This window comes from Lycorma delicatula, chromosome 3 (genome assembly GCF_047948215.1).
Source record: "Lycorma delicatula isolate Av1 chromosome 3, ASM4794821v1, whole genome shotgun sequence".
In the NCBI taxonomy this organism is placed as follows: Eukaryota; Metazoa; Arthropoda; class Insecta; order Hemiptera; family Fulgoridae; genus Lycorma; species Lycorma delicatula.
Genome location: NC_134457.1, coordinates 24,057,010 through 24,074,017, shown reverse-complemented (window position 1 = coordinate 24,074,017; position 17,008 = coordinate 24,057,010). Strand labels below are relative to the sequence as shown.

General features: G+C 31.2%; 1 protein-coding gene across 2 annotated transcripts in view; it reads right to left on the bottom strand.

Moving 5' to 3' along the window:
- The window catches only part of LOC142321450 (uncharacterized), a 223,196-nt gene that overhangs the window by 17,555 nt on the left and 188,633 nt on the right, over window positions 1–17,008 (bottom strand). For both annotated transcript variants that reach the window (XM_075359537.1, XM_075359536.1), the window contains exons 4-5: window positions 10,861–10,948; window positions 2,882–5,820 (exon numbers count right to left, since the gene is read on the bottom strand). In XM_075359537.1, coding sequence (XP_075215652.1) covers window positions 2,882–5,820; window positions 10,861–10,948 — 3,027 coding nt within the window. The remainder of the gene's footprint in view (window positions 1–2,881; window positions 5,821–10,860; window positions 10,949–17,008) is intronic.

Below are 17,008 nucleotides of genomic sequence, written 5' to 3'. Positions count from 1 at the left end.
GCATAAGCAAGCATCGTCAAACTCAAAAATGCATACAGTTCATCTATGTCGGTTGGTTTCCATTTCTGTAAATTTCAATGAGCAAAATCGGTTTGTTCAGAGACATGGGTATAATATGTGTTTGTTTCATTCATTATATGTTCAATCACTTCAGGCGTTAATAGAGCTTTAACGAGAAGAATAAATTCTGGGCACGAATGCAATGAATCAACCATGCTTACTAACAGAGTTCAACAGAACTTACAGAACCTAGTTTTAGAACACTGGTAACATGATTTTAATCTCTCTATGTTAAGTTGTTAGCTGCAGCCTACCGATAGTACAAATAGTTTATTTTAAAGACAATGAAATGCAGCACTTGGTGAAAAAGTTATATTAGTTGCATTAACACGATGATATTACTCAAATGATTATGTTCTAAAATGAATTTATGCGACAGCATAGTCTGTGTGGTCAGTTTACTACAATCACATAAGCGTGATGTCAGTTCTAGAAAGATTAAACAACATTAAAAAAATATTACTTATTTTTTTAAATATTTTTTATAGATTCAAACGACTGATAACAGAAAATATTTTTTTTAATTTTTTGCCATCCACTTAAAATAATAATTATAAATATTAAGTTTAATATCTAAGTGTATAAAATTTCTGACATCAATTATGTATATAAATATGGAGTTAAAAATTGTACGAGTTAAAATAAGGGAAACTAAATTTTTTTTTTTGAAAAAAAATTTTGAAAAAAAAACGGACAGAACTGCTGCAAAAGCATATATATATATATATATATATATATATATTTTAATAATAAAAATTTTATTAATTTCAGGAAAGATTTACCCCTATTTTTTAATTTATTAAATTTTTCTAACTGGACAAAAAATTTTAAGTCAATTAAGTGTTGCAAATATAACTGTTAATAAAAACAAATACAGCAATAATGATTATTTATAAAACCATTCACATTGTTTTACATTATAATAAACAAATCAAGAAAAAATAAACTCAGTATTTCCTTTGTAATTAGGACAAACAGCAAAGATTTAATTATAAATTTTTAGATAAAACAATGTTATTTATAAAATATATTTATTTTACGTATAAATATTTTTAGTTTAAACATCTCATTATTAAATTCTTAAATCTTCTACTCCAATAATGAGAAATTATTGATTGGAAAAGGCCATGGGATTAGCAACCTTATATTAAAGGATGTAAAATAAAGGTAAAATGCCACATTCTATTAAATTGTTCCTATATATCACAAAATTAAGACATGGGGTGCAGATTGACTGCATGTTATTGGGCTTAACTAATGACTAAGGACCACAATAATAAATGATACTGAAAAACAGTAATTTCACTAAGTAATGAAATAATATCAATAAATATAATAAAAATAATAAACCAAAATATCTACAGTATTTACATAAAATAGCCAGAAAAAGATTAATAACAAAAAGTGATTTACTAAAAAAAAAGCAATTCTTCAGTAAGAAAAATTTAAAACTACAAAAGTAACAGTTAAAATTTGCAAACAGCTTTTATTTGACTTTTTTTGTAAGGCTGCAATTTAAATTATTTTATAAAAAAAAACAAACAGAAAAATTTTAATAAAAAGCAAGTTACTTTAATTTACTGTCTTAGTATGAAAAAAAGATTGGACAAACTAAAAAAAAAAAAATTCAGCCTTTCTAACGATTTAAATGAACAAATATGATAAATACTACGCTGATTAAACAAAGAGTAATAAAAATGAAACATATATATTTAAATACATACACTTCATCAATTATTTTTAAACCCAAAAATAAACTAAACTATAATCTGTACATCAATAAAAATGATATTTTTTTAAACTATTTACATTAAGCAAAAGGACCAAATGGTTAAGTATTTATTCTTATAATTATAAAAAAAGGATATATATATATATATATATTCTAAAAAACCTATCATACAGCACTTAAAAATGTTAACTACATAAATAAAACTAAATTTACATTCTTAAGTTATACTCACAAAAATACTAACAGTTTCAACCTAACAGACTTCTATGAAAATTAATAAAAAAAAGAAGTTAATTCAAATTTGTTCAAGTCATTAGAAAAGTTTATGAAATAATAAAACAAGCCTTGGCAATGTACTGAGATCATTCTTACAGCAATAAGCAGCAGTACATAAATATAAGTAACCTGAGTTAGATTCCAGGTCGACAAAATATTAAACTGTTATTGCTTCCTCTAATGTTTATAAGCATTCTGTGGCATTTTTTATTATACGGCTTCCTAAACAAAAGCTTTTTTGTCCAATAAAAAGTGTTTTTGAAGACCATCAACTAAATTTTGATGAGATCCTCATTTCACTAACAGTATTATTGCTGTACACTTAATTAACAGTTCATAATGATACAGCTAACTCTGTTGACCATAACATCACATAATTAACGCACTCAATATTTTTTACTGTCTCTTCTCACGTATTTCAATGAACCTCAATATAAATCATTATTATTGTTATTAACACTTGCAAATTAAAATGGTGTTTTCAGAAATGCATAGCATTTAATTTTACACCAAAATTGCATTTTTTGTTAAATTACACAAATACTGTAATGCCATAAAAGTTATCACAGACTTGTCTAAACCTAATAATTAATAATTTTACCATAAAGCACAACAAATGATTTTTTAGGCATAATATTATAACAACAATAATTATTTTTGGTAACAAAATATGACTCGCTTCAATTTTTTTGTAGTCTGGAATGGGGAGAAGAGGAGATGAAACAAGGGTCACCAATATGGTGTACTAAATATTCCTGCCGATCGGCAGGAGACTAGTCACAATGTCTGTGCTGTCGACTCATAGCGGCTTACCTCCATAAGGCGCTGGATACTGCCCTGCAAGTATAGGATAACCGAGTCCAACATGCGTATGGTGATGCGTATGCACATGCCGCTGAGGTGGCGGCGACCTCGAGTCCTTATTCTCTGTTGATGATTGTTTAGGAGCCTGCTGCTGAACGGGAGCAGAATTTGTTGCAGACACCGGAGTCCCCTGGGACCCTACCATCTGAGCATTCTGGACTCCTCCGGAAGGCGATGCGCTCGCAGCTGCAGTCTTAGGCGTAGGAGATTTCATAGCCCTCTCTTGAAGCTCATGAATCTTATGGGAAGAATAGTATTGGTTCGCATGATGTTGCAAGAGATCTAAGGCTTTTGGAGCTCCTGCAGGAGGACGTGAGAGATCTTCAGGAGCGTGATACCTAGGCAGCTGGGCATGAAGCTGAGGATGTAAATACGGACTGTTGGGATAAGGACCAGGTACCAACATTGGATTCATACCTCTATATACAGCATGACCAGTCGGATCAAAAGGAATAGCTCCATAATGAGGGGACTGCATATAGCCAGGATGGATATACGCGTACGAGGAGGTAGGAGGTGGAGGAGGTCCTTGTGTTTCCATCGTAGGTTTTACACCCTCCTGTTTTACTTTGTCTTCTTTTTTCTCTTCAGTTTGTTGTTTCTCTTTGTGCTTTGGACTAGGAACAGGTAGACTCTGCTTAGGCTGAGGTGGAGGGGTTGCTTTCAATGGAGCTTCTGGCGGCGCACTGCCATGATCTTTTCTCCTTTGTTCTGAATAAATGTAATACCTTCTCATTTCCTCCTGCTGCTGTTGCTGTTGCTGATGTTGTTGCTGTTGCTGATGTTGTTGCTGCTGCTGCTGCTGCTGCTGTTGCTGCTGCTGCTGCTGTTGTACAGCCTGTTGCTGCTGCTGTTGCTGCTGTCTAGAATACAAGTATGCTGGACTCATTTGAGTCTTCATCTCTATACTTTCTTTTATAATCTGATGATTTTCATTTTGATGTGGCTTATCTTTTATCCCTGGTTCAGTCTTAATTTTATTTGGGTTAGGTACATGAATTGGCTGTGGTACTGCTGGGTGATTTGGTTTCCCTATATCTGTAGGTCCTGGGCTTTTCTCTTCTTTTATACTACTACCTTTTTCATCTGAAGTCATCATAGCCACAGGATAACCAGTATCAAGATTATACGGATATCCTGGCACGTACCCATATGGATAATAATGCTGTGGTAATATTTTCTGTGGATATTCATTAGCCGCTGGACCAGCATTTTCTTTTTTTTCTTTATCCGCACAAGACTTGTTTTCAAGTGATATTTCCTTAGCTTTATTATCAGTAACAGATGGAACCAAATATGGAGGTTGTCCATAATATGGATACATCCCATAATGCGGTGACTGTCCTGGTCCCACATCAACTTTCTTTTCTCCAGTAGGTGGTTTTGCTTTGTTGGCTTCAACTTCAGCCTCTAACAATGGTGCGGCATCATCAGAAATATCTGAATATGCAGGTGACTGTACGTCATCCCTTCCACCACCTTCCAAACCAAGAGAAGGAGGTTCTATAGGATGCGGGTGTGGACTTCCTGCAGGAGACTTCCTGCTCTTTTTCTTGTGACCCATAGGTTTTATAGGTTTCTTGTCTTCAGGCATTAAAGCAGATGCAGGTTTTACTTTAAACTGAGGCACCTTGGGAACTTGTGGAGCAGAACAAGGCTGTGTCTGAGTGATATGAGCAACAGCATGAGTCTGTTGAGTAGCCAACAAAATAGGAGCAGATGATTGTTGTGGTAGACTGGGCGTCGCCTGGGTAGCAGCAGACTGTGGAGCAGTTTGTTGAACCAGTACAGGTGTAGCCAGTGTTACACCAGACTGTGGAGAGCTAGACAGTTGCTGTTGTATTTGTGACTGGGTTTGCTGTTGCGACTGTTGGACATGCTGCTGCAACTGAGGCTGTTGTTGTTGCTGAGGTTGAGGTTGAGGTTGAGGTTGAGGTTGAGGCTGAGGCTGAGGCTGAGATTGGGTCTGTATTTGCTGTTGAACAGAGGAAGGTGGCAGCTGCTGTGGTGGCTGAGTTTGTTGTTGTTGAGACTGAACTTGAGATTGAGGCTGAGATTGAGTTTGCTGCTGTACTGAAGGTGGTGTACTAGAAGTCGACCTCGAAGCTGTTCCAGTAGAAATACTAGCTACTGAAGGAACATTTAATAATGCATCTTCCTGTGTACCAAACCTAAGAACACCTGGTTTGACAAGAGTTTTCTCTGGAACAGAGATATTAGATACAGGCTGTGGTGGAGGAACTGGAACAGCTGGTGCCGGAGTTACTGTCTGTGCTGCAGACTGTGATATTTCATTTTCACATACTGATGGAGTCAATGAAGGAGTCGGCTGAGGAGTTGGCTCGACAGAAGATGTATCTGGACTCTCACTTGGTGTAGGTTCCTCTTTCTTTGACTGTGATACAGGGCTAGGAGCTTCTTCAGTCTCTGACATACTCGCAGATTCTTTTGCTTCTTCATCTTCAGCTGATCCATGAGCATGCGACTGATGATATTTGAGGCCATTGATGTGTTTGTACTTTTTAGAACAATTTGGCTCAGGACATTCAAGGAGTACAGGAGAGGAAGGAGGGCTGGTTGATGGAGGAACAGGAGGTGGTGGTGCCCTGCTCTTTTTACTGGGAGTTTCATCCTCTGGAGCTCTAGGCTTCCTTTTCCCTGGAGTCACTTCAGGTCTAGGTGGAGCAAATGGTGTGGGAGATGATGGACCTCGTCTTCCTTTTACACCACCATTGTTATTGCTACGTAGCTTACTGTGCACAGACGACCTTGTCTCTGTAAAATTGCTTAAATCATTAGTTGGATTTGTACTTGTTGCGCCACGGCCTCGTTTACCCCTTCCTTTTGGAGTTCTTGCATCCAAGTCACTGGTTGGGGAATCACAAAACCTGTAACAACAATTTTTTAATGTAGATTTTTTAGAAAACAAAATTTCATAAAACAATTTTTAAGTGAAATAACACAACAAACAATAACCGTTTAATATTAACCATTTGTTAATATGCCATACTGTATTTACTACGAAAAAGATGGTTATTTCAGTTTAACATATATTATTCAAATTTACTCAATGTTGAAGGTAGTAAATATTACCGCCCAAAATATACATTTAATTGCTTAATTTAGGATTAAATAAATTGTAACAATTTGTTTGATCTTTTAAGTCGGCGATTAAAATTTATTACACTAAACATGAGTGTGTTATGAACTGAGAATATGCTAGACTTCTGTATAGGGTGGGTGAGAAGTCTCTTTACACTGTAATAAATTTAGCTTAATCAAGCTCTACTGCTGCAAAAGGTGTGGAGGATATGTTGTGTTGGGGATTGTCCAGTGTGTTCATTTGTGATCGATGACAGTTGCAGTTGAGTGTGGAATGATGGCGAATATGAGTGCGTTCACTGTCGAAGAGTGTTTGTTAACTTGTGTGTGGATCTACGAACATCCACACACTGGTAAAACATTGGAGAACATTCTACTTAATGACATGCTACAATGAATCGTTTGTGTTTTCAGAAATCGTCATCATCACAGCTAACGTTACTGACATGGGAGAAGAAGGCTGGCAACAGGCAAGTGTTCTTGATGCACTGTGTAGTGGGAGGCCGACCATTCAAGCTGACACAAGTTCTGCTGCTGAGCCATCATTTCAGATGAAATCAACACACAAACGTTCTGCAGAGTCAGGTATTCCAAGATTGACAACATGAGACCATATGTAGAAGGACTTCCACATGTGGAATGAGTTGAGTAGCAATGACTTTGGTCAATGTGTTTATACATGTCAGTTATTGCTTGAACGCTTTAAAACAGCAAACAATAAAAAGAACATGTTATGTTCACGAACATGTCATGTTCTTGAATGAGTGTGCAACTTATCGAAGCTCTCATAACCAAAATGTTTTTTAGGGATGAAAGACAATCTTTACTTTTTTGAGGAAATCGAACACCATCCACCTCATGTTATGATTTGGGCTGGGGTGACAGCTGAATATCTTGGTCCTTTTTTTCGATGGCACAGTTAATAAACAGTAATCTAAGGATGATTGAAGAGTGGTTGATCCCAGAAGTAATGGCAAAAGGATTGCTGACATCATTATTGCTCCAGTGCATTCTGCTTTGAATAACTGCAGATGCCTCAATGAAATTTTTTCAAATCGCCAGATCAGATGTGGGACAGAAGAGTTACAGGCTCCATTGCATTGACAATGCATTCTGGGGTTTTGTAAAATAAGAAATTCAAAAATGCAGATACATCAACGAGTAGCTCTAAGACACTGTTCAGTCAGCATTTGAAATGATCACCCTTAATATGCTGTTGTGGATGAACAACCACTAGACATGAAGGTGCACACAGCTGTGCTTTGAACATGGTGGAACCCACACAGATGTTTGAGATCCATAGAAGGTAAGCTGCACCGATCCTAATAATTTCATAACTAGCATAAAGGGACTTCCCGCCCACCCCATAAGTAATGATGTGATACATGTAACATCAAAGAAAATGTATGTTAAAAAAAATAATAAATTATTTAGTTATTCCCTGACCAACAGCCCACAAGAGAAAATACCCATATTTTTTTAAAAAATCTGGTGACTAGGAAAATTCACATTGTAAAACAACATCTTTTAAAAATATATTAACAAACTTTATAATGGTTTTTTTCTTTTTATTTATAAAATATATTTAAAATCAATGGGAATAGATACAGTTTATAATAGTTATAGTTTGTCTTTACCAAGAGAAAAGTTTATTCTAACATGAAAGAGTTACTTGTAACTTCTAACAGCATCTCTAATTCTGTAATTGGTAGTTTTTTCATAAATCTTGAGAATATTCAGTACACTATCACAAGCAAGGATACTGTACTAGCTGTCCTACAAACACTTTTTAAGCAATCTTTCCACAATTTTCTATTCAGCTACCTTCAATGGAGGTCTAGTAGAATTTTTTACACCAGTATTGATCGGAAGGATATCCATACCAACACAATTATGCAGTTAGGCAAGATGTTCTCTCAGAAGGACTGAACCTGTTTTTGGACAATTCATTAGCTTTGAAGTAAAGGCTTTTTGTTGCAGCTAATTAGTATAAAATTATGATTATTAACATGCTGCTTTCATTCTGACAAAAAGGCATAAATTTCTCAAAGTGGAAACCACTGTTCGTAGCCATATGTCCCATCCTCCCATTCTTTGCAAGTAGTCTAAACTTTCTCATCATCCAACCTTTAAATCAAATACCCAAAAACCTATTGAATAGATTTAAATATCTAATCCATCATAAAATATAAATATATTTGTGTTTACTCAATATAGGTTTATCACAAAAATTTGAGACAAACATTTCTCTATCATGCACTAAGAGAATAATTTCTGGAATACATATCTATTTTAACATTTGAATCCAGTCACTTTGTAAATGAGTCTTTTTTATTTACCATGTTCTCTGGGGTGATGATGATGTTTATTTATATTAAAAAAAAGGCATCCTCTAAAACATGAAGAGGATTGTCACATCTAGCAGTCAGATTACAATAGTAATCTGACAGCTACTGATGTGGCATCAATTTAACATCTCTGTAATAACATAGATGTTAAATTTAAACATCTGTGGATGTTTGCTGGACAAAATATTCAACATGGCAATAAAGAGTAAAACAAGGTATTTTTTAATATTACATCACAAAATAGCTTATTACATAAAGCTTAAATCTTGCTGGACCACGGTTCAAATGCAAAACCTTTCAGAAAAAATGCAGAGGTGCTATCAATTCAACATTAGTTTATTTTCTCGGCATACACTGAAATATGGAAAGTTTTAAAGATTTATTTTAAGTTTGTTTGATAATACTTTTTATGTATGTTATTTGGTTTATCTTCTTTCTTAAAAAATACAAGTCTACTTTTTTATTCATCATAAAAATCTAAATAATTTTAAAAATGTAAAATGAAAAAACAAATTGTTTAACAGAAAAAGATTCCTTTTAAATTTTAAAAACTTTTTCAATAAACATTTTTAAATTCAAAATCATTATAAATAAAACATTTTCTGTTTTGGCAGGTTTTTAATTTAAAGAAGGGGCCATATCTCTGCTCACATAAGTGAAACTGTAAACAAAAATGAAATAACTATGGTTAAATTGGTTAATTAGAAATCATTTAAATTTTAATTAGTGTAATAAAAAAAAATTAAAATGAACTTTAAAAACAACATACATTTGATGAAGTATAGAAAGCTATTAATAATCAACTTTCAAAAAGTGGCTCATTATGAATTGAAACAATCTCCACTTTCTTTATAAGTCTTGCCCATCATTAAAGTGCATGCATCTACTTGGTCAAATTTAATCAGTACTGATAGTATTTTACATGATGATTACAATTTACAATAATTCAAAATTTTGCCAATAGATGTCATAGAAGATAAAGGTGATATAGTATTAGAACTTTTCATGTTTAAAATCATATTAATGTAATGAAGGATAAATTATTATTTATACATATTAGATCATTATAACATTTTATTTAACTGTTAAAGATATTTAAATTTAGAAATATTTCATAAAATAATCTGGCAAACTTGTTTCTTTATTGGACACATACACAGTTAAATCAGAGTAACTCTGTTTTACTGTCTGCCGTTGTACATGTAAATAAATGTACAAGGATGAATCAGTTATAAACAGTAATTTTTTTAAATAAATTTATTGATTAATAATATACACAATTCATACCTTCATCATTTCTCTATATAGTCTCCTACACACTTTTCCTAACAATTTGGAAGCCTGAATATTCCTTGTTCAAAAAACGTTTGAGGATGAGTGGTCAAACAACTGTGCACATGCTCAACATCTTCACTGTTTTTGAATCGTTCCCCTCCAAGCGATTCTTTCAAGGGTGCAAACAAAAAATAGTCACAGGGGGACAAATTTAGACTGTAAGGAAGGTTTCCCAGTGCATTTTTCCCAATTTATCTCTTGTCAAAATCGCAGTGCGCAGCCTGGCGCTGTCATGGAGAAAGATGACATCTCTGATGGGCATATCTATATCTTTTATTTCAGTAGGCAGTTTTTGTTGACTGTAGCAGCTGGCAATAGTAAGCCGCACTCACCGTTCATTGTTTGTGGAGAAAATCAATGAGTAAAACTCCCCTTGAGTAAAAGAAAATTGTTGCAATAACTTTTCCAGCTGAGAGACAGGATTTGGCCTACACTGGGCAGTCCTCAACCTTCCTTCACCATTCATTACTCACTTTTGACTCCAGAGTGTAATGAAAGACTCATCATATGGGACAATGCACCTCAAAAAATCATTCCCTTCTTGCCGAAATCGATTCACAAGTCTCTCACAGATCTCTAACCTGACCTGTTTTTGATTTTTAGTCAACAATCTCAGAACCCATCGAGCATTAATTTTTCTAAACCCAAGATGATCAGTGATAATGGATTGAGCAGTCCCATAGATGATATCTACTTGACATGCTTTCTTCTACAATGAACTGGAGATTTCCTTCAATAAGCTCTTAAATGGCATGGATGTTGTCAGTTGTGAGACTTGACCTATATACACTTGGTTCTGTGACATGTAGCGACCCCAAACTGTACCTACAAAACAAGTTAAAATTTCCACAGGTTCAATACTTTCATTAGTTAAGAACTTTGTGATTATACATTGTATAACAAACGACAGAACCTCTTGCTCACTCATGCCTGTACTGATGACAGAAGAGCAAAGGAGCTCAGCAAGCTGGTTTCCCCTCTCTAACACACCAAACATTACCCCCCCCCCCAGAACTGCTACAGCCAGCTCAAAATTGCTTCCTGTATAGAATAGCAAAATTACCATTTAAATTTGATTCACCCTCGTATGTATATTTTTATTGCAGTACTAAGAAAACAATCTTATTTTAAACCACAACATACCTTGGAGGTGCCCAATCATGCCTTGTACAATCTAATAGTGTACCAACATATGTCTTCCCTCTCCATGTTACATTAACCACCAGTACACCTGTAAAATGAAATACTTGTTAGTCAAAAACAGAATTTGTTTTAGTACATTTATATTATTACATTTAAATTATTTTCTCAAAACTCCACTTTTGTAGATCAATCTTTCTTGTTATTTCTTTCTTGTAATTTCGTTTTTCATAAACATAATAACCATTTGAAAAATAATTAGTTTTATAAGTTGCAATTTATAAAACTAATTATTTTGTATGAGTAATTTAATCTATGAAAAACAATAGGAATGTAAAGATTTAATAAAATCTCAAAATTATTATAGTATTTTAACTATATCTAATTGTATTTGATAAAAATCTATCTGTTTTACTTAAACTGTTAAAAAATCATAAGTTCTTTGCAGATAATAATTTTAGCCAATATTATATTACAGTACAACGAATCAAAATTCATTCAAAGGAATTATCCTTTAAAAAAAAAATTTAATCCCTAATGCAGTATATACTGCTAGGCTTCTATGAGAAACAAATTACCTAGTATTCCTACAAATCCATTTGACCAATGCTCCAGTAAATCTGGATAATTGAATTTTACTGTACAAACAAATCTGTAAAATAAACTGACACACAGATAAACAGAACGGACAATTTTAAACACTTAACTAAAGCCAATATGATTTTCTCAAAAGAATTAATTAAATTTCCTTTACGTTGAGTGATTTCATATATTCTCCATTCCCTCCAGATGTTTTGATTTTTAGATGGCTGTTTAAGACAGAAAAATCTTTATACAATTTATAGACGAGTTATTATATTACCAACATTAACATAAAGTAAAATAATGTTATATATTTTATTTGATATTTTTTTTAACTGTTGTTCATTATTTTTGTAGTTATTTTCTCCAAAAAATGGAAAAATCCGAATTAAGAATTCATATAATACATCAAAATCAGAAATACGTAAAAAATAATTCACGTCAGAAGGTAAAACTTAATGGGCTAATATAAAAAAACTATGAATAAAATTTTGACAAGAGGAAATATCACAAACATGTTATTAATATCTATCTAATCAATAGATAATTAATATATCAACAGGTAATACCTTTTTTATAAATTTAAAATTTAAAATTTCTTTTTAAATTTAAATTTCTTTTTATAAACATCTTTTTATAAATTTACAGCAGATTGCATGTTTTTGCAAATTTACTGGACCAGAGGTCATTGAGATTGGTAGGATTACTAGTTGACCTGAGACTGTACAAGACTACACTTCATTTACATTCATACATATCATCATTCATCCTCTGAGGTAATACCTTACGGTAGTTCCGGAGGCTAAACAGAAAAAGAGAGGAATACTGGTTAACTTGTTTCTCACAAATCATCGCAAAAAAATTTTGGTTTTCAGATTTCAACAGAAATATCCATTTTGACCATCCCTAAAAATCCATTTTCACTAGTTTTGGCGTGACGACAATGCATATGTACCTTACACAACTGAAAAACAATTAGCTGTAGAATGTTGAAATTTCAGATTTAGGACTGTTGTAACATCTAGTTGTGCACCTCCACTTTTGATTGCAATCAACTGGACCAAATGTGCTCAAAAAAGCACATTTTCTTAACTGCAGTAACAAGCCCTCACTGAGAGCTTTTCGACGATCTATCATCAGTGGTATTTTATCAATGATATATCAAAAATTATTTTCATTGGTTCCAGAGTTATAGCTAAATAAGATTTTAATTAAAGAAATATTTGGATCTTACAAGGGGAAGGCACATCAGATCGAATCAGACTTATATATTTTTTAACTTTTTTTTTTTAATTTAAATATATTGATTTATTAATAATTATTAACTTCTGATTGTAAATAAGTTTTACAATAAATAATATTTCAATAACAATAAAAAAATTTTAAAAAATATGAAAAAAATCATAAGTTATTAGTGAAATAAAATTTTATGTGTTTCTCATTTTAATTAAAAAATGTTTACAGAGGTTAATAATTATTAATAAATCAATATATTTGAATTTAAAAAAAATATATATATGAAGCTGGATTTAAACCAACGTGTGCATGGTTACGTATACGACACATTCTCACTTACACCACATAACTACTTGAACAACGTGAAAAAAAATAAAAATATAAACTAATATAAAATGTTGATATAGACACCAATGTGGTGTCCACCACAATGCAATTGTGTATCTGTCCACTTTACTAAAGAACTGGAGGATCGTAAAAAAAAAATAAAAATATAAACTAATATAAAATGTTGATATAGACACCAATGTGGTGTCCACCACAATGCAATTGTGTATCTGTCCACTTTACTAAAGAACTGGAGGATCGTATCTTCCTTTAAAATGAAATAAGTTCAAATGAAGTGCAGAAAAAAATGTGTAGATGTAATTTAATAGGCGTACTAGGAAGTCATGTAGTGTCCACATCAGATTTTTTATAATTATAAAAGAAAAACTGAAATCCATTAAAATAATATACAAAATATGCATGATTACAATTATAAAAATATTACCAGTAAGTATAAAAATGCTCAGCTTGCTATGAGTAGACCAAGCAGCAAAAACAAAAGGTTACCTTACAACCTGGCCAATTAGAATAAAGATAGGTTGTAGGAGGTACAGACCTACTCTGAAAACCAACCTTTTGTCCACTATTTACAGCATTGTAATATTAATTAATTTTCAGTTTCCATTTTATTTTTAAAAAAAGAAAGGTAATTCTTTTGTATCGCTTAATAATTTTTATTTTTATTTTATTTTTGCTGATGATGATAATTTGTTTAACAAGCAAAATTTAATTGTAAGATTTTTGTAAATGATTGTAGGGGGTATTCTGTTAATCTACTCTGACAAAACAGTTAACAATCCTTATTCTTTGTAAATAAATATATATCGTTTTTATAAATAAATTTAAGTAAATACAAATGTTTATAGCAACCTAGTTTACAAATCTGATTAATTTTCAATAAATATTAAAAGATAAATAGTTTTAACTTAAAATATTTTAAGTTCAGGAAGAAAGGGAAATCTCCGCATAATGTTCAATATACTAAGTAAATATTTCCATATATATAATTGCATAAATACAGTAATTAATTAACCAATAATAATTAAATTTCAATTACATTATACCAGTTAACTAATCAACATTAACTTAATCACTAAACATTATCGTTACAATTACATAATTCTTCATGATTAATAAATTAATATAATATCAACAGAATGCTTTTAAGTTTTAATTTTAGAGTGATGGAAGTGATGTGTTTAATTTGTGATGGGAAGATTTGATTTTTTTTATATTTTATTTTAGTTATAATAAACACTTATATTTGCTCCAGTTAAGTTTTAATAGAAAAGATAAGATGTATCAGGTATCAGATACAATCAGATACCTGGGAGAAAGAGATAACCCTGAATTAAACAGGGGAATGAATATATAATTAGCTTTATTGAATGAAGAAGAAATTTAACGAATGAACTGGATTTTACTGATGAATTTTTTTTAATTACTTCAACAGAGATAGAATATTATTAAATTGTTTGCAAGCAAGATAGCGGTAGTTGCAGTATAAGAGTACAGAAATGATATCAGAAGAAAGATGTGATGTAAAACGTGATGTTCGTCACCACGTTTTAATAAATGAAAAGAAAAACTGACCAAAAAGGCTTAATAAAAAAAGAAAGGCAACATTGTAAAGGTAAAAATAAAAAAAAAATGTAAAACAAAAATCTATCAAGTACATTTGTATCCACCCAGATCATCTGCTGAGCACAGAATCTCAAGAACTACAGGTCAAGATAAATAAATACATAGGAGTTTTATTTTTATACCATCCCCTGGTGATTTACTAAGTACAAAAAGAGTCAAAAGGTAAACTTAAATCTTAATCTTAGCCTCTAATTTTCTAAACTTATGAATTATCCCTAATTTACTAAGAATTAGCAAGGGAAAAAAATTCTTCAATAAAATAAATGTAATTTCCAATTAAAAACTGCTTTAACTGTTTTGTATTATGACAGATACTGATATCATATGGTAATTTTTTCATGATCTTTGGCTCTACATAAATCGCTTCAGATTCAAATAATGTTCTATGGATTCCCATAAACCTACTTGTTCCATTTCTTGTATTTTAATTTTGATTGTATAATTTATTTTAAAATCAGTCTACCTTTAATTGATAGTTGCTTCACAAGTAAATAATGAAAGAAATATACTTTATAAATATACTTTATCATAAATCTTTATAAAATTCTCTTATTCTTATTGTTTATCTTTCTTTTATAGCCTAACTCTTTCTGAATTTTGTTTTGATAATCATCCCAAAGTAGTATTGAATATTGAGTTAGGAAATAGTTGGTAAAATAATACATAAACACTAGTATAACAAATGTTAAGAATTAGAAAAAGCTCTGTTAATATGTCACCTGAAAAAAGAAACATAAAAAGTCATTCCAATATTATAGGAAGACCTATTAATCAAAATAGCAGCTGAAAAAAGAGGAAGACACTAACATATTTATAAAAGATAGTTTTGGTAAAGGAATATAGTTTTTGGCAATAAAAAGTCCCTAATGGATCAAAGAAATAAGTTTGCCAAGTATTTAATATAGAATAAAATGAATCTGAAACATGGACAATCACAAATAAAGGAAAAAAGTGAAATGAATGCACAGAATTAAAAAGGTGCTGATGAATGGGATAGGGAAAGAACTGATAATTATAATAAGAAAAAAACTTTATTGAGATACACATATTATGTAGAAATTGTTTACTTCTTAAGATCATGAATAGAAAAGTGGAAGGCAAAAATATAAGATAGTTTGGAGTGCTAACAGACATAACACCAATAAGTTTTAGAAAGTGCAGAATGGATGCTCAAGATCAATGAAAATATCTTATTAATAAGTCTCACAAGAATAAACAGATAAAGACGACATTAAGGAAAATAGTAAACCAACTTTAAGGAACTAAAATAATTTGTTTAACTTAAAAATAATTTGTCTTAGTAGACTATGCAGAGTGTAAACAGTTTAGTTACTACCAAGGATGAGCGATTTTGTTATGCTTAGCTTGTTGCCATGTCACATATATGAAATTAGATTAAAGATAGAATCGACTCCCTTCTCTTCATCTGTAAAAGTGAGTTAAGGCATTTAAAACTAATTAGCTAATCAAAGTTGAGTTTTATTGTTTTGATGTACTAACTGTATGGTTCATTACTAGAGCATATTTGCATTTTAATTTAAATAAACAAACACTGTAAAAATGTACATTATTTATTTGTCAACTGTTTGTGTGAATTAGTTACTATGAACTATTTCAAAAACTTATTGTTAATTCAACAAGTTAAACTTAAGTTTAATTCTATTGTTAGTAAAACAACATACAATTTATCTAGCAGAAGAAAAAATGATCATATTTTATTGATTGTTACATTTCTGTTGTTCATCACTTTAAAAAAATTATATTTTTTTTTGTCTTCAGTCATTTGACTGGCAAAAAAAAATAATATATTTGAAAATTTATTTCATAATAAAACTCATAGTGTAAACTTTGCAAACTCTTTCTGACAAAACTTTATGGCCTTTAAGTTCTTCCTGATTTATATATATATATATATATTTTTTTTTTTTTTGTAAAAATCATGAGATGAGTAATTATCAAAATTCTACCCAGTGTGAAAAAATAAATGAAAATCTCAGTAGATATTTTATTTTAAAAGACACTGCAACCCAGAATATAATTAGGGTAAATAAATATTTGTCCTGAAAATTAACTGAAAATCAGTTCAGCTATTCTTGGAAGGTGCACAAAAAACAAATTTACTAAGTTTTGCATAAAACACAAGAATAGAATTAAAAAAGAAATCTGAACAATAATATTCAATTTCAATTTTATGTTAATAGAGCTCTGCATATAAATTAATACCTACTACAATTAGAAAAAAAAATATAGGTCAACTTGTAAACTATTTATTGTTAAAATATTAAAAATCTCAAACATTCAGAACTTGTAAAGATACTAACGAACATAAGTTGATACTAATTCTACAAAACTATCAGTAAAT